The sequence below is a fragment of the Narcine bancroftii genome, chromosome 8 (genome assembly GCF_036971445.1).
Source record: "Narcine bancroftii isolate sNarBan1 chromosome 8, sNarBan1.hap1, whole genome shotgun sequence".
In the NCBI taxonomy this organism is placed as follows: domain Eukaryota; kingdom Metazoa; phylum Chordata; class Chondrichthyes; order Torpediniformes; family Narcinidae; genus Narcine; species Narcine bancroftii.
In genome coordinates this window covers 173272516-173291181 of record NC_091476.1, presented here as the reverse complement: position 1 = coordinate 173291181, position 18666 = coordinate 173272516, and the positions used below count along the sequence as shown (strand labels likewise).

The 18666-nt window shown below is 38.9% G+C and overlaps 1 protein-coding gene across 5 annotated transcripts in view; it reads left to right on the top strand.

Annotated features, from left to right (window-relative positions):
- The window catches only part of inpp5b (inositol polyphosphate-5-phosphatase B), a 149565-nt gene that overhangs the window by 9530 nt on the left and 121369 nt on the right, over positions 1 to 18666 (top strand). For 3 of the 5 annotated variants that reach the window (XM_069895845.1, XM_069895842.1, XM_069895841.1), the window contains exons 3-5: positions 3419 to 3516; positions 6829 to 6852; positions 12677 to 12787. In XM_069895845.1, coding sequence (XP_069751946.1) covers positions 3419 to 3516; positions 6829 to 6852; positions 12677 to 12787 — 233 coding nt within the window. Of the gene's footprint in view, positions 1 to 1521; positions 1545 to 3418; positions 3517 to 6828; positions 6853 to 12676; positions 12788 to 18666 lie in introns of those variants that run through there. The other 2 variants (XM_069895844.1, XM_069895843.1) reach the window with 2 other exon arrangements.

Below are 18666 nucleotides of genomic sequence, written 5' to 3'. Positions count from 1 at the left end.
GAATTATTTATTCAAAGTACTACAGAGGTTCAACCTACCAGAGAAATATATTAATTGTATTAAAGCATTATATAAGGGACCATTGGCGAAGGTGACAGTAAATGGATATGTATTAAACCAATTTAAATTAAGTAGGTCAACTAGACAGGGATGTCCACTATCTCCCTCTCTGTTTGCTTTAGCAATAGAACCTTTGGCAGAACTGATAAGAACAGAAAATAAAATAAAAGGGATAAAAATAAAGGGGAAGGAGTATAAAATCAGTTTATTTGCAGATGACATCATAGTATAACTAACAGAACCAGAGATATCAATAAAAGAACTACATAAGAAATTGAAGGAATATGGAGAAATATCAGGGTACAAGATCAACGCAAATAAAAGTGAAGCGATGCCAATGAGTAATGCAGATTATCCAGAATTTTAAAAAGAATCACCATTTAAATGGCAAACACAAGCAATCCGATACCTAGGTATTAGATTAGATAATAATTTAAGCCACATGTACAAATTAAATTATCAGCCATTAATAAAGAAATTGCAGGAAGACTTAGAACATTGGAAAGAATTTCCACCAACGTTGATAGGGAGGGTAAATTGCATTAAAATGAATGTCTTCCCAAGGATATAATACTTATTTCAATTGTTTCCATTTCCCTTAACAGAGAAATTCTTTAATGAACTAAAGAGAATAATAAGGAAATTTTTATGGAAAGGGGAGAAACGAGGATAACGTTAAATAAATTAACAGAAAGGTACATCCAAGGTGATTTCCAGTTACCAAACTTTAAAAATTATTATAGAGCAGCATAATTAAGGTATTTATCAGATTTTTATCAGACCAGGGAAAAACCAGATTGGACTAAGATAGAGCTAGATAAAATAGGGGAGAAGGTACTGGAACATATACATTGTAAGTGGGATGAAAAACTGGTGCAACATAGAAGTTCACCAGTATTGCAGTATCTGCTCAACATTTGGAAGAAGATTCACGAAGAAAGGAAAAAAACAAATTACCAGCTACCAAAATTATTATTGACGCAAAATCAACGAATCCCTTTCACAATAGATAACCTTTCCTTTAGAGAATGGGAGAGAAAAGGGATCAAAAGAATAGAAAATTGTTTTTTGGGAAATAATTTATTATCTTTTGAACAAATGAAGTACAAATATGGTATAACTCACCGTACAATGTTTGCATACCACCAACTGAAAACCTACTTAAAGGACCAATTGGGAAGCAGGCTGAGGTTACCAGAAGGAAGCAGCTTTGAATATGTGATTACAGACACAATGATAATTAAAAGATTTATAACAAACATGTACATCAAGCTGCAAGAGAAAGAGAACGATGAAAAAGGCTGTAAACCCAAACAAAAGTGGGAACAAGATCTAAATATAAAGATAAAAAATGAAAAATGGGAAAAGCTCTGCTGCGGAACTATTCTTTCTTCTTTGGCTTGGCTTCGCGGACGAAGATTTATGGAGGGGTAATGTCCACGACAGCTGCAGGCTCGTTTGTGGCTGACAAGTCCGATGCGGGGGTAGATGACACAATTTTCTTGTTTATTTTCATTGTGTGATGACATTGTTTCATGGGTTTAATGTATTATATATGTTGAATGTTTAGTGGGTAGGGAGGGGGGTGGGAAGGAGGGAGGGAAGGAAAAGGGGAGAAAATGACTGTGTATATTCAAGAGGGAAATGTTTGTGTGTATTTTGGTTAATATGGTTCATAGTGTGAAAAATTAAAAAAAATAAAAAACTTATCTGGTTTCTGCTATCCCATTCTCCCACTCTTCCCCATCTCTCTGTCTTCTTTTCTCCAGCTCTAAACTCCCTTTCCTCTCCATTCACAGTCATCCTCCCTCCCCCTCTTAGCTGGTGTGCCCTCCCTCCCTTATTACTATTACTTACTGTCTCTAGTACTGTGCCCCCCCCCCAACCATTTTGTTTGAGTACCTGCCTGCATTTTGTTCATACATTATGAAGGGTTCAAGCCTGAAACATTGGCTATTCATCTTTATCTTTGCTATATAAAGTACACTCTTTGACCTGGTGAGATTCTCAAGCTTTGTGCTTTTACCTAATATTGGCACCTTGTGGGTCCTAATTATGCTGCTTTCTTTTCCAGTGGTGCAATTTCTGAGGCCTTTCTGAGAGTAATTTATTACTCTCATTCTCTCATACCAAATTCCATCTCAGTAAGTTCACAATCTGTGACTGACATGGTTCTTTTTCTTTCTCTCCACTTGTGATCCAGCCAATCACAGGTTCAATCGTTCCCTCTCTTTGAAGTCTTCCACATTTGTTGCTTGTTCAAGCTTTAAATTTTGCTCAAATTTTCAAGCACATATTGTTAGGTCTGCTTTGTTCATGAATGAGTGAGTCAAACACCAGACTGAGTCGAAATCAAGGTTCTTTGTTCTTTATTGCCGGATTGTAACACTTGCAACTAACAGTGTTAGTTGGAGAAGGCGCATTCTGCCGTTATCAGCAAGTGGTGTTTTTTTTATACCTCAGGATACGTACTTAGTAAATTATCATACCATTACATTGTCCAATGAATAAACTGTTGCTATCCTTCTCTGTTAGTCTGCTGCTCATCATTCTTGTTAGTGCAAAGCTTATCTTGAGTGTACAAGGTCACATCTGCATTCTGTTACTCCTTAGTACTGGGTGACTCCTTCTCCGGTCCCATCTCATAATGTTTTTACCTTACAATATCCAGTGTTCATCATTCATTGTCAGCTTCTGTTCCAAAATCATTTCTGATCTCATTCACCTTTTTAGGATGCCATTACAAGTCAATTCAATTGTGTTGTTCCGCTCCCAAGCTTTATCCAACAAAAAAAAACTGTGACTGGGTTTTGGAATATGGAATATTAAACTTGATTTCATGAAGTGTTCTTGGATTTGTTATTGCAGCAGTTGTATAAGTAAAGTAAAACTTCAGCAGCCTGGACAAATATTTATAAAGCACAAGTTCAGACCATACTGTAGCAAAATGAGAATGTAACATTCGGTTTTGAAAAAAAAAATGTTTAAGTTTTTAAAAATTGGTGGTGTTGAAAGTGATCAAAAAGCAGCTGCTTTGTTTTTTTAAAAACATCACTCGTTCATTCACATTCTTTGGGAGTGAGGGTGGGGGCCTGGACATTTCCAGGCTAAGAAAATGTAATCCCCACATAAATGTTGTTGATTTCTAACTGTTCAATGACAAAAGTAGAAGAAGCAACTCAATTCTTTCAAACTGTTAAGAGAAATGTTCTTTGCTTTAACTAGAACTAGATGCTAAATACTGGCTTAAACAGTGAAAACCTCAATTTTAGCAATTTTTAAAGAAATATAGGATATTTATTGTTTCAACATTGTTCAAGCAGATCATTTCAAATATATTTCAACTGATTTTTTTCAGAATTTTTATGTACACTCATAGAAGAATGGCAATCATCGCAGATGATGTTTCATTAGAAGAAATTGTGCCCATATCAGAAAACTTTATTATCGAGGAAGGTATTGTCCGGAAATTCTTTTTTTAAATAAGTGTGGTGTCTGAAGCTGACTGAGTATTTTGAATCTCCTGGGGAATTACACAGAACATCCACTCTGCTTACAATGCAAGTATTGGAGAAATGCAGTTACTTCACCATGTAGGCAGGGAGAATGTTGAAATAACTTGATGTCACAAGTGAATATTACATCAATTTCACCATGTGGTGAAAGCTAACAATGTCTGATGCAGCATCTTGAAACTTTTTAAGTTCAAAGTTGTATTTTTTTAAAACAAGGGCCAAGTTGAGCTGTTGATGCTGGAAATAAACAAAAACATAAATGCTGGAAGAACTCAGCTATTCAAGCAGGACTTGTTAGCATTTCAGGTTGAAAGCTCTCCATTTTGATCATTTTCTTGTTCCCAGTTCTGATGAAGAGTCTTTGACCTGAAAGGTTAACGAGCATTGTGTTTTTGCTTCAACCACGGTGCCTGGAAACTTTTGTGTTTTAATTCTGTCTGCAGCAAAATTCTGTGAAATCTCTTCAAGGATGCCAACCCTTTGCTCTCTGAAAGGAGTTCTGTGGGATTCCCTCTCAATGCTGCCCATCTGTAATCCCTGCTGCTCTTAAACGCTAAGATCAAGTACTCACCTATACTCACTGGTATGCCCTCCCTCCTGCCTGTGGGGCTGTGCTTCTCCCCCCCCCCCACCATTTTGTTGGGCGCCTGCCCACATTTTGTCCATACTTTGAAGGGCTCAAGCTTGAAACTTTGGTTATGTATTTTAATCTTTGTTCTATAAAGTACACTGTTGTACCTGCTGAGTTTCTCCAGCATTGTGTCTTTACTTCAACCACAGTGTCTGCAGATTTTTGTTGTTAACTGTTTTTACAGATTCTTTTGACTGTTGGAGTTCTTCCAGCATTTCTCCAATTTGAGTAAATCCGAGGAAAGCATCCAACCTGGATGGAGTATGTGGCCAAGTATTAAAAATCTGTGCTGACCTACTTACCAATATATTCATGGGTATCTTCAATATCTCACTCTAGCAGGTCATGGTACCCACTTGTTTCAAACTGGCATCTATCATACTGGTGCCAAAGAAGAGTGCAATAACCTGCCTTAATGACTATCGACCAGTAGCACTTACATCAACAGTGATGAAGTGTTTGGAAAGGCTGGTGATGAAGCCTATCAGCTCCTCTCTGAGCGGTGACATGGGTCCATTCCAGTTTGCCTATTGTAGGAATAGGTCTATGGCGGATGCCATCTTATTGACTCTACACAAAGCCTTGGAACACCTGGACACCAAAGGTGCATACATTAGATGCTCTTTTTCGACCACAGTTCGGCATTTAACCCCTCAAAACTGATCAGCAAACTCCAAGACCCCACTGTGTAATTAGATCCTGGATATCCTCACTTCCAGACCACAAGCAGTGAGGATTGGTAAGAAGTTCTCCTCCTCAATCTCCATCAGTACCAGAGCACCACAAGGTTGTGTTCTTAGCCCCCTGCTCTCCTCACCTCCGACTGTGAGGCTTGGCATGACAATAACACCATCAACAAATTTGCCAATAATAGCATGGTAGTGGGTTGTATAAAGGAAGGGGATGAGTCAGCGTATAGGATGGAGGTTGAAAACTTGGCTGAATGGTGCACTAACAACAACCTTGCATTCAATGTCTCCAAAACTAAGGAGGTGATTGTTGACTTCAGGAAAGGAAGGGTAGAGATATTCAATCCAGTGATCATTGGTGGAATCAGAGATGGAGAGGGTGAGCAAATTTTAAGTTCTTGTGAGTCACTATCTTGGAGGATCTTTCCTGAATCCAACATACCGATGGCATTGTGAAGAAGGCACGTCAGCGCTTCTTCTTCCTTGTTTGGCAGGACACTAGACACCCTGGCAAATTTCTACAGCAGTATAGTGGAAAGTATGGTGACCAGCTGCATCATAGACTTGTAAGGGAACACCAGTCCCTCTGAGCATAAAGCCCTCTTAAAGGTAGTGGACACAGCCCAGGACATCGCAAGCAAAACCCTCCCACTATTGAGTACGTCTACAGGGAACATTCCCAATGGATAGCAGTGGCAATCATCAAAGACCCACACCACCCAGCACACACTCTGATCTTGATGCTGCCATCAGGAAAGAGGTTTAGGTGCCACAAGACTCGCACCACCAGGTTCAGGAACAGCTGCTATGGCTCCACCTCAACGACTTACTCAATCAGAAACTCATTTAAAGACTTTTACTTGTGAACTTTATTGATTTTTCTTTTTTATTCTCTCTGTATTGCACAGTTAGTTTTTTTTACATTCATTATTGGTTCTTTATTTGTTTACATGTTTATGCTTTGTACAGTCTTTTGCACTACCAATTAGAGGTAATTCTGCCACGTCCGCAGGGAAAAAGAATCTCAGGGTTATATGTGATGTCATGTTTGTACCCTGACAATAAATCTGAAAACTGAATTCTTGTAATATATCGTTTTCCTCTGCTCTTTTCCATTATTTTGATTTTTCACTTCCAATTCAGTTCTGTGATTGAAGTATGTTCTTAAGGACAAAGAATTGTTCATATGAGCTCCCTGTTTCTCTAACACTTGCTGTAAAATGGTTGTCACAATAGAGGAAAATTAGTTGGGTCTCTATCTATTCAAATCCTTCCAACTTACTTATAAGCATTGAAAATTGGAACAGAAGCAAGAATTGGTCCATTCACACTCAATCATGGCTGATTACCCAATTCAGTACAACTGCTTCTTCCTTCACCCCTACCCCTTGTTTAATTTAACATAATGAAATACATTTTTCTTCTTGAATATATGTTTTGACTTGGGCCTTGAATGGTTACAAACTCCACAGATTCAGAACCCTCTGGGTGAAGAAAGTTTCTCTAATCTCCATTATAATTTGGCTTATCTAATTTCTTAAGGCTGTAAACTCTGGTTTAGATTCCCCAGCCCTTAAGAGCATTTTTATGTATTCAATCCGATTAGACTTTTATGTTTCCATGGGATCCCTTCTCATTTGTCTATTTTCCAGCAAAAGCACGATAGATCTCAGACATATAATGCCACTCACAGTGTGAGTGCCTTCCTTCACATTAGAGAAAGCAAATAAGAAAACATGATTTGTTTCTATCCTACAAATTTTATTCAATTCAGAAACTAAATAAAGACAAACTGAGCAGTCATCATGCAATTGGGAAAGTACTCTGATCCAGTCAACATTGTTCAATGTTGATCATTCCACAGATTGCATTTAAATAAATATACTAATTATATTTACATGGACTAATGTAGATTTTGCTTTTTATTTTTCAGTGATTCAGAACACATATACTATTGGTAAGTCTTAATCATTCAGCCATATTAAATATACTTCAAAATTGATGGACTGTATTAATAGCTGCAGCTACATATTAATACATTGACTTGAAAATGGGAGAATACTTCAAATGCCTCACAACAGCGAAATAAATAAAATGAATGCTGATCTGAAAAAAAATGTTGTGCCCAAAAGTTTGGCAAAAGTTGCTTCTTGAAGAGGAGAAGTAGTTTGAGAGGTTGAAGGAAGGATTTCCAGAGCATGGTCATCTGCAAGCCACAAATGTTAGTAGTGACTGAAAGAAGAAGGAAATGCACCACAATGCCAAACTTAGAGAAACAGAAAGTTCCACATGATTGCATGTTGGCTCAATGATGCTATGTCGATGAGTGGGTCACGACGATGAGGTAGTTTCAAAGCATGAATAAGAATTTTAAATTAGAGTACAGGATCTAGTGCATTTCACAATGGGTAGCAGTTTAATGCAAGGTTTGATGTGGAGGAGAGTCTGGATGAGTTTAAATCCTTGGTGTTTGTACATTTGTCATTTATTGTGAGTTACACAATTCAGGATCTTGACAGTGTTGTTGCACTAATACCAATGGGTATAATTTAAATGCAGTGCAGTTTTGTTGAACTTCCCACAGGAAATTGCCTTGGTCACAAATGCTAAATTTTAAGAAACTTTAAGGAACAAAATTGGGCAATCAGCCTTGCTACTTGTGCCATTTGCTCATTGGTGGAACAAAACGAAGCAATTTAGACAGTCAAAGGAGAGGTGTGGGAAGGTGAAGGGTGATTTTCAAATTGCTGCAAGATTTTCCTCTCAAGCTGCTGTCAAAAGTAACCTATCACTTCTCAAGGCAAGATAGTGATCCAAATATTTTAAACTGGTTTTTAGTCAGAAAATATTACATTATGAGGATTGTGGTTTTGTGCCATAACTTGTGTGCTTTGCAAAGCTGATTTAACATTTAATGTAGTTTGGATTCAGGAAAGAAAAAAAACCCCAACTAAAACAAGATTCTGAGTCTTCAGTGTGTGACTTGAGAAGGTTGAATTTTAATAGTTTAGAGTAAATGGATACTTAATTCAATGACCGATTTCAAAGGAATCACAATTAAATGGAAGGTGCAAATTGTAAGTCGATGAACTCACTCCCGATTACACATCTTCCCTTTTACATGTTTGAAATTTCACACAATCCGAACAAAAAAACAACCAAACAAAACAATGGTCAATCACCAGTACAATGAATGATAACTTTATTGTGAATGGAGTTTTAATTATTGTAGAATAGGACCTAAAAATATAAATCCTTGCAAGATGGCAAGAGCGACTATTACCTGTGATTGGCTCATACCAGCAGAATCAGGCCAAATTAATGTTGCTTCCTTTGCTATGCCTTGATTAAGATCAGTTATTGATGCAGCAGAAATAGGAACGTAGTATTGTGGTCAGGGGAGAATCCAACAATGATCTCATCCTCATTCAACTCATCATTTGGGAGCTACCAGCTTATAACCTGGACTTTGCTTAGGTCTCTGTGAAAGCCAGACTAAGGAAAGAGACTGCTCTTGATGCCAGGGCAATGTTTGATCAACCTAGAATTCAAGGAGATCCAGTTAACGTTGAAGTCAGCGGGAATGGCGGGAAATACCACATTGGTTGGAGTCTTACCATGGTAAAGGAATATTGGTGGTAGTTGGAGGTTGTTCATGTCAATCCCAGAACATTGCTGCAGACGTTCCTTAAGACCCATTCCATTTGCTTCATTAGTGGATTCTCTCAGAAATGTGTCACTGGAGATGTTGGCTGATTCAAGTATACAATTCCACTTTGAATTTTTCAAGTTCCAAGACAGTCCAAACCAGCCATCAGGAATCTGAACACCATTCAGATTTGGGTTGGTACTGGCGAGAAACATTTGCGCTATAGAAATCTCGGCAATGATTATTTCCAGTAAAATAATGTCAGAATACAGCATGGTCATTGCTGAAGCCCATGGACAAGAAGCACAGTCCCTTTTCAAATTCCCCTCCACACCATCTCGATTATTTTTTTTCCCCTTCATTGCTTAGTCAGTTTGGTGTATAAACAGGTCTTGTGACACTCATTTTGAAATGTTCCAAGAAAGTCATCACTGTGTTTCCAAAGGAAACTAGAAATTAATGAATGTTTAAAAGAGTGGGCACTTATTCTTGCAGTCTGGTGTAGAAAAACAATATGCAAAGTGTTGTGCAATAATATCTATGATGTTTCTAAAGTTTTCTTTACGCTTTAAAAAGGAAAAATATAAAAATATTGAAAGAATACTTAACTAAGTATCTGCAATTTTGTACAATTTTCATTCTCTAGATGTGGACATTTTAATTGTCCATCCCAGTTAAATTTGGAAGATGGTATCTTTTTTAGATTTTGACTTGATAAATAGGTTGCTGAGTTTGTTATATTTGGAACATTTTTTTTTGCTTTCTATTTATTATTATGCAAAATTGAGCCTTTTAATTTGTGTTTTTTTTTAAATTGCTTGCCAAGCAATTAGATTAAAATTTATAGGAGGGTGAAGAGAATGTGCCTGGGGTAGGATGGGTCCTTCAGTATGTTGGCAGCTTTTTCTAGGCAGTGAGAAGTATAGATGGAATCTATGGAGGGGAGGGACATTTGGTAATGTTCTGAGCAACATTCGTCACCTTCTGTAGCTTCCGATCTTGGGTAGAACAGCTCCCATAGCACAGTATGATGCATCCACCTGGAATGAATCCACCTGAGATGTATGTATCATCATTAGACACAGGTGAGGTGCTTAAAGACTGGAGGGTGACCAAAGTTGTGCCTTTATTTTTAAAAAAATGACAGAAAGAACAAGCCAGGAAACTACAGACTGGTGGGATTAACATTAGTGGTGGGAAAGTTACTGGAGGGAATTCTGAGGGACAGGATCTACATGCTTTTGGAAAGGCAAGATTTGATTAGAGACAGCATGGCATTGTGCATGGGAAGTTGTGTTTAAGGAATTTGAATTTTTTGAAGAGGTGACCAAGATGATAGATGAGGATATGGACTTTGCGTACATGGACTTCAGCATGGCTTTTGACAAGATTCAGCATGGTATGCTTCAATCCAATTAGCCAGGAGTCAGAGGGTGGCATTGGAATTTTGTTATTTAGATTGGAGGCCTACAATTAGTGGTGGGCTGCAAGATTTGGTGCTGGATCTATTGTTGCTTGTTGTCTATAGTAATTACAGGTGATCCTCAACTTATGACCTATGTGAGTTACGTCCACCCACACATAAAACCAAAATCTAAAAAAATATTGTACATATTCTGAAGTTCTTCATTAAAGGTTCATTTTTTGAACATTATTTTGAAAAATTCCTTTAGTATCTCATGAAGACATGTGAATCAGACATATGACCAATTTGAGTTATGACCAATCCTTCAGTCCCAATTACGGTCGTAAGTTGAGGACGACCTGTATGTAGATGGCAATGCCATTTGTAAGCTTGTGGATGACATCAGAATTAGTGATATAGTCAACAGTGAAGATTACGATAGAGTCTAGATTAACTGGAAAGAGGACCAGGGATTGGCAGGTGTATCTTAACACGGACAAGTCAAAGGTGTTACATTTTGGTAGGTTAAATCAGTAGGACCTGGAGTATTGTAGAACAGAGAGATGTCGTGGCACAGATGCCTAGTTCATAAACCTGGTGACCAAGGTTGATAGAGTTGTGAAGAAGGTGTTTAGCAAACTCTTTTTGATTTTAAGGGGCTATATTAGTTGAGTTATAGAATTCCAAAGAAACTCTCTTTTAAGTCTGTTGGTGTGTGATTACCACACTGAGATGCATTTAGAAAATATAATTTCAATAGTGTATCTGGAGAAGTTGTTGAGGGACATGGGGACATGCTGAACTTCTTTGTTTTTCCAAGAAAGTAGAGACATTGGTGTGCTGTCTTAATCTTGGCTTCAATCAACATGGCTAGTCCAGGTCAGGTCATTGGAAATAATTGCTCCAAAGAACTCGAAGCAACCTACTCTATCCATTCAACACCGTTGACATAGCCAAGGGTGTGGTCTCTGCCCCCTCTTGAAGTCTTATTAATATTGGGAAACAAAAAATATCTTGGCACCATGCACCATGATTTTCTTCCTGTATTTCATCTCATTATTATTTGATCTCCAACCCAAGACTGGTGTCATTGGAAAATTTGAAGCTGGGAGTTGGAATGATATTTGCTGTTGTGGCTACAGAGGGAATATAGTGAGAGACTGAGTGCACATTCTTGAGTGTTGGTGCTGTGTGTGGCCATGGAGGAGATGTGGTTGCCTCTCTTCATGGATTGTGATCTATTAAACAGGAAGTCAAGGATCCAGTGAGACCTAGATCCTGACATTTGGGAATGAGTTTGTTCAATACTTTGGTATTGAAGGCTGAGCTGTATTCTATGTCAGTTGTCTGGGCAAGATGTCTGGGGTTCTTGAGCAGAGTGGAGGTTGAGGGAAGATGGAGTTTGCCATGGACCTGTTTGGACAACAGGCAAATTGAAATGTATCCAGTTTAATCCATGATTGGAAAAGGGCCAAGTTAGATGTAAAATTAAAAAAAAAATACTCAAGCACATTCGATGGAAAATACTTGGAACAATTTGTGTTTTGAATTATTGCTAAATTATTGGTAAAAATGGCATTTAATTTTTCTGTTTCTTCTTTGTTTGTGCCACTGGGTGTCAGTATATCCATAGCTTTAATCATATAATTCTTTGCATTTTAATGGATAAAGTGGTAATGATTCAAAGTGAGCATAGTTTTCCATTCATAATTCCTGTTTTAGTGATGTGCTTATTCTTACGAGCTTGAAACAGTTAAAAATGGTTTTCTTAATGCCCATTTTGTACATCTTAAATGCAAAACCTGTTTAACTTCTAGAAACCTTTACCTTTACCTCCTTGCCTGAAGGAAAGCAGACCTAACAAATGGAATTTTGATTCAGATATTCATGTAAAACGGGTTAAATTTTTTCTCATTTATGCATTACATGAAACTGACCAGAACATTTCGGCAGTTCTGCAGTCATCTTTTACGACTGAAATTGGTGAATTGAAATTTAGACTAACCTAAATGCCAAAAGTAAAGCAATGTCTTCAAGATCAAGTTTATTCTCATCTGATTGTGCAAGTCCAATCTGATGAAACAGTGTTCTCCAGTCCTTGGTCCAAAAACATGCAAACATATATCCAGATATAACACACACATACAGACAAATACATGTATGCTGTACATGTATAAAAATAAATAAATATTGTTTAAAAAACAGTTGAGTCTCAGAGGGATAGTGTGAGCAGTTCTTTCAGTTGTTCAGCAGTTTCACTGCCCCTGGTAAGAAGCTGTTTCTCAGCTTGGTGGTTCTGATACTCCTGTATCTCTTTCCTTACAGGAGTAGCTGAAAGATGCTGTGTGTGGGGTAGTAGGGTCCTCGATGATTTTTGCACCCTCTCTTCAAATGATCCTGGTAGATCACGTCAAGGTGGTGGGGGGGGGGGGGGGGGAGAAGCGACCCCAGTGAGATCCTTTCTGTCGCTCTTATGGTCAGTGGATTGGTTTCTGATCCATTGCTCTAAAGCAATGGTTCTCAACCTTCCCCCCCCCTCCACATACCTCCTGAAGTAATATATTACTAATCACAGAGCACCTATGGCATTGTATATGACCATTTATTGGCTTGGCTATATATTGAGTTCTGGTGTCGTGTTTTGGATGTACAAAAGCAAAATTCTACAGATGATGAAAGGACTAAAAATAATGGGAATTTATCCAAAATGCCTCGACAACCCTACAGGTTCTGACGCAACTGTCAAAATAATATCAAGAGATATTGATCAAGCACTTCTGCTACCATTTGGTTCACAGACTAGGATTTTCGTACAGGAAGTCCAAAAGGCATGTGGAGGTAAGAAATGTTTCTTAGCCTCTGAGTGTTATTATATTTGCAAGGGCCTCAAATATCCCCAAATGCAACATTAAACGTGGGCCACCAGGGATGATCAGTGATAAAAGTAGGATCAACATCAGGACTAATTGATGTCCCAATTTGTGCTGGAAAATCCCCAAGATGTACTGCAAATAACTTTCGCTATGTAGCTTTACCTATGCTTTTCCTTTCCTGCTATCCAGGGACTCAACACGCAAAGCAACAATTCATGACAGGTTTACTGAATTTACTGAATTTTATCATCTCAGTGTGAGTGCCTTCCTTCACATTAGAGAAACCAAATGCAGATTTGGTCCCTGCTTCTTTTAATTCTCATTTGTGCATTAATTATTCCAATCTCATCATACTTAGCTTGGTGCTGTCATCCCTTTTGTCACTCTTTCTTTCCACCCCATCAGAGATCTTGATCCCTATCCCTTTGTCCTATTTTGTGCCATATCTTACAACTCGCTATTGTTCCAACATAAAGTCATCAAATTTAAATGTTAACCCTGTTTCTTATTCCACCAGTGCAGTCAGCTTGCTGAGCAATTAATTTTTTTTAGACATGCAGCACAGTAACAGGCCCTTTCGGCGCATGAGCCCAATTGACCTACAACCCAATTACACCCAATTGACCTACAACCCAGCTAGGTTTTGAATGGTGGGAGGAAACCCATGCAGACATGGGGAGAACGTATAAACTCTTTACAGACAGTGCAGGATTTGAACCCTGGTCTTGATTGTGGCACTGTTACAGTCTTGCACTAAATGCTTCACCAACCCCGCTGCCCTTAGAAGTAGCTCCCAAGTCTCAACCAGATTTTCAAATTATGGTTACATTATCTGAATTTTCATGGGTAAATAATGTAAAATGCTAGAGAAGCTCAGTGGGTCAGGCTGCATGCATGGAAGGCAATTGACAGTCAGCAATTCAGGCTGAACTCTCTTCATCACGACTGGACTTCTGTACTCTATACTTTGACTTACCAAAGCCAAATTTTCAAAAGCTCTCTATATGACTCTATCTAAATGTAACACGATTTTCAAGGAATTGTGTTTCTGTGTTCCTCGATCCTTTTGTTCTACTACATTCTGCAAGTCCTATCCTGGTTTGTCCTGCCAACATACAACACCTCACACTTGCCAGCGTTAAATTCCATCTGCTGTTTTGCAGCCCAGTTTTCCAGTTGGTCCAGATCCTGTTGTAAGCTTTCAAACCCTTTCTCGCTGTCCACTACACCTCGAATTTTTGTGTCACCTGCAAATTTACTGATCCAATTTACTGAAAACTGTTTTTACATAGTTTGTTCAGCATATTTTAATTAAAATCAGTAATTAGTAAAAGCTAATGAATATGATCTACTGAGGGGGTTAATTGTCAAAACCCCTAAATTTAAATTTAATTTTTAAACTTTTTAAAATTTAATTTAAAATTTTTTAAATTTAGACATACAGCACCGTAATAGGACATTTTGGCCCATAAGCCCATGCCTGCCCAATTTATACCCAATTAACCTAAGCCATGGTAAATTTAGAATCGTGGGAAGAAACCGGAGCCCCCAGGGAAAACCCACGCAGACATGGGGAGAATGGACAAACTCCTTTCAGCACAGGATTCAAGCTCTGATTATAATCACTGGTGCTGTAAAGGTGTTGCACTAACCTCTATGCCAACCATGTCACCTCCTGTGAAAGATGAATTAAAGATAGAAAATGCTGAAAACTTGTCACAAATCCAGTTGCATCTTTGTGGTTAGTGTAATGCCTTTACAACTCCAGCAATTGGGACTGGGGTTAAAATCCCGCGCTGTCCGTAGGAGTTTGTACATTCTCCTCAGGTCTGTGGGGTTTTCCTTGAGGGCTCTGGTTTCCTCCCACCATTCAAAATATACTAGGGGTGTAAGTTCTTCGGCTTGGCTTCACGGACGAAGATTTATGGAGGGGGTAAATGTCCACGTCAGCTGCAGGCTCGTTTGTGGCTGACAAGTCCGATGCGGGACAGGCAGACACGGTTGCAGCGGTTGCAGGGGAAAATTGGTTGGTTGGGGTTGGGTGTTGGGCTTTTCATCCTTTGTCTTTTGTCAGTGAGGTGGGCTCTGCGGTCATGGGCGTGCTGTATGTCTAAATTTAAAAAAAATTTTCAAGTGAAATATTTTCACATGTTTGGGCTGAAGACTTTTGGTCAAAAATGAGAAAGAGTGAAACAAATTTTGTTTTAAGTTGCAGAAATTCTAAGGGAGGAATGCATTGGACAATGAGAATATTTCTGATAGGGTGAAATGCAGAATTGCTGTAGCTGGGGATCAAGTCATGAGGGAGAATGAAAACAAATGGATCAGATCATGTTTATAGATGTAAAAACTGAGTGAATACTATAGATATATCTGCCTGCAATACTAATGGCCAGACTTAACACTAGAAGTGAAAATGAAAAAAATGGCCAATATAGAATCTTCAAAGTGCCCAGATAAAAGTTAGGGTACTGATGCTCAACAGCGCAGGAGACCAGAAACAAGGTTGGATCATTCAAAGTGGAAGTGCATAAATAGAATTTGTTTGATATCAAGGTCACTGACCAGCATTTCCTCCTTGCGTCAATTTAAAATTGGTGAGGGTCCTGCAGTGAGTCTGTTCTCTGTAACCATTCAGTTCTTCCAAACTTGCCAGATAACGTCGTCACTTTTTGATAATGACTATTCTCTCATCGAGGAGCCTATTTAATTCATTATTTAACTCATCAATTAATTCATTAATGAATGCATTATTTAATTCCTTATTTAATTCATTGTTTAATTCATAATTTAATTCATTGTTTAATTCATTATTTAATTCATAATTTAATTCGTTGTTTAACTCATTATTTAACTAATCATTTAATTCATTATTTAATGCATCATTTAATTCATTGTTTAATTCATTATTTAATGCATTTTTTAATTAATAGTTTAATGCATTATTTAATTAATCATTAAATTCATTATTTAATTCATTATTTAATTCATTATTTAATTCATCATTTAATTCATTATTTAATTCATTGTTTCTCATTATTTAATTCATCGTTTAATTCATTATTTAATGCATTTTTAATTAACCATTTAATGCATTATTTAACTCATCGTCTAATTAATTATTTAATTCATTGTTTGACTCATCGTTTAATTCATTATTTAAGTCATCGTCTAATTCATTATTTAATTCATTGTTCAACTCATTATTTAATTCATTATTTAACTAATTATTTATCTCATTATTTAATTTATTATTTGACTCATTATTTAATTCATTATTTAACTCATTATATCATAATTAGAGGCCTAACAATTGATTTTTTAAAAACATTTTTGAGCCCCGAGATAACTAAATAAGATAATCACAATGTCTTAAGTGCTGTTTAATTGAGGATCCTTGGTGGTAAAAGGACCATAATGTACAAGCAACTTAGAAATGCCAGTACGAAGTGCTGATGTTGAGAGATGAAATAAAATAAATTCATTGTACAAACAACATCATGCAAGGTTCAGAATTATTTTAAATATGTATATTCAAGATGCACTTTTAATCCTGTGCATTTCATAGTTATTTTTAAATTGCTGCAAAGTGAATATTATGGTCATAACATCCTGCTTGAGATAACGTTGGTGGTTGGGAACATTGTGAAGGAATAGACCACAAAACATTACATTAACAATGCTGTTGGCAACTTTAAAGAGCCTTTGCACTTGCTAATACAATTAGCCCACTTCATGTGTGTGTTATGAAAGATTATTTGTAAATGCAGTAATTTTAATAAGTGAACAAAAGAAGAAATGTGTAGGTTGACTGCCTGTGCTTTGGCTGAAGGGTGGATCGAATAATGATCTGTGTTTATCCTTGGTTAATAATTTAATAATGCATGGATGCCATTAATTACCGATTTATCTTCTTTCCAGTTTAATTTATTTAGACTTGCTGTTATTACACGAAGGTAGCAATGATAACTTCTGTTATAGCTTATTTTACATACAGAGTGTTTATGTTAAAACAAAAATTATGGATTAACTATTTGAGTAAACGACAGGTGTATTGAGTGTGTTTGAACTTAATTCTGACATTGCATTCTATGGCTTTGCTGTTGTAAGCTTTTCCAGGTCAAAGTTAATGATGAAACTGGTATAGTTACATTCACTTGATCATAGTTAAAATATTAATCATTCATTTAGACTTAACTACAATCATTTTGGGAGCAGATTATTTCATCAGCCTGTAGCGACGGCTCCTCTGCCTACTGAATAACTCTACAACCAAATGGGTTGAGTTCAGTGAGCAAAACTGATTTATTGAGGTCTGCCTGGGTATTCTTATACTCCTAGCCAGGACCTGGCTGAGAACCGCGCCGTGGGCCCGGATGCCGTCAGGGCGTCACGTGGGCTTCAGAGCGCAGACTTCTAAGCCTGGTGCCGAGGTCGGGAAGAAACCCCTGATGGCGCCATTTTGGCCGGCTGCCCCGCCGCGTGCATGAAATTCGGGGCTGGTTCGCCTGCCTAATGGCGTGCCAGCACACAGCCCCCCCCCCCCCCCAGAACTGGAGCCAATGTCTTTCTTTGCCGGACGGACTCGCTTCTTGGACTGAGCCACAACCACTGGCTCGTTGGGGTCGAGGCATGCTGGCTTTAATCTGTCTATAGTAAACAGTTCCCTTTTACCACCGATATCTAGTGTGAAGGTGGATCCTGAACGCAGGATGACTCTGTACAGCCCTTCATAAGGTCTTTGAAGGGGTGCTGTGGATGGGCCTCACCTGATAAAGACATATTTTGCGGAATACAGCTCGCTAGGGACGTAGGAGGCTCAAGTGCCGTGTCTGGGTGGTGGTGGGGGTGTGAAGTCCAACTGGGCCCAGAGACGGGGAAGTAAACTGTGCAGTGACTGTTGAGGGCTGTGAGGTGCATTGATAAACTCACCAGGCAGAGCTAACGGTGCACCGTAGACCAGCTTGGCCGATGACGTCTGCAGGTCTTCTTTGGGTGTTGAGCGGATGCCCAGGAGTACCCAAGGCAGCTCATCCACCCAGTCGGGGCCGGTGAGGCTGGCCATAAGTGCTGACTTAAGGTGGCGGTGAATCACTTGACTAGTCCATTGGCCTGTGAGTGATAGGTCATTGTGTGATGCAGCTCGATTCCCAGTCTGTTGGCGAGTTGTGCCCAGAGCGCGGAGGTGAACTGCGTGCCTCGGTCGTTGGTGAGGTGGGTTGGGACGCCGAACCGGGCAACCCAACTGGTGAAAAGTGCTCGGGAGCAGGAGTCCACGGACGCATCTGGCATTGGAATTGCCTTGGGCCAGCGAATGGTGCAATCTACCACCATGAAAAGGTAGCAGTTACCTCAGGAAATGGGTAAGGGGCTGACAATATCAACATGTACGTGGCTGAACCGTTCTCGGACATGTTCGAAATCCTACTTGGGCGCTCTGGTGTGCTTGTGCACCTTGGAAAGCTGGCAATGGGTGCAGGTCCTGGCCCAGTCTGCAATCTGCTTTCGAAGCCTATGCCAGACGAAGCATTCTGCCACCATACGAACCGTGGACTTGATGGAAGGGTGGGAAAGGTCGTGGATATGGTGGAAGACTTGCTTGCCTGCACCACTGCTGGGGAACCATTGGTCGCGGGGTGCCCATGGAGACATCGCACAGGACGGTATTGTCACCGAGAGGCATCGGGAGGTCCTAGAACCGCAGGCCTGTAATGGCACTCCTGAAGGTCTGCGTCTCTTTGTCGGACTTCTGGTCCTGGGCAAGCTGGTCGTAGTCTAACCGGGGTGTCAGCAAGCAAATGGCCGGTCGGGAGAGCACGTCGGTGACCATGTTGTCTTTCCCCG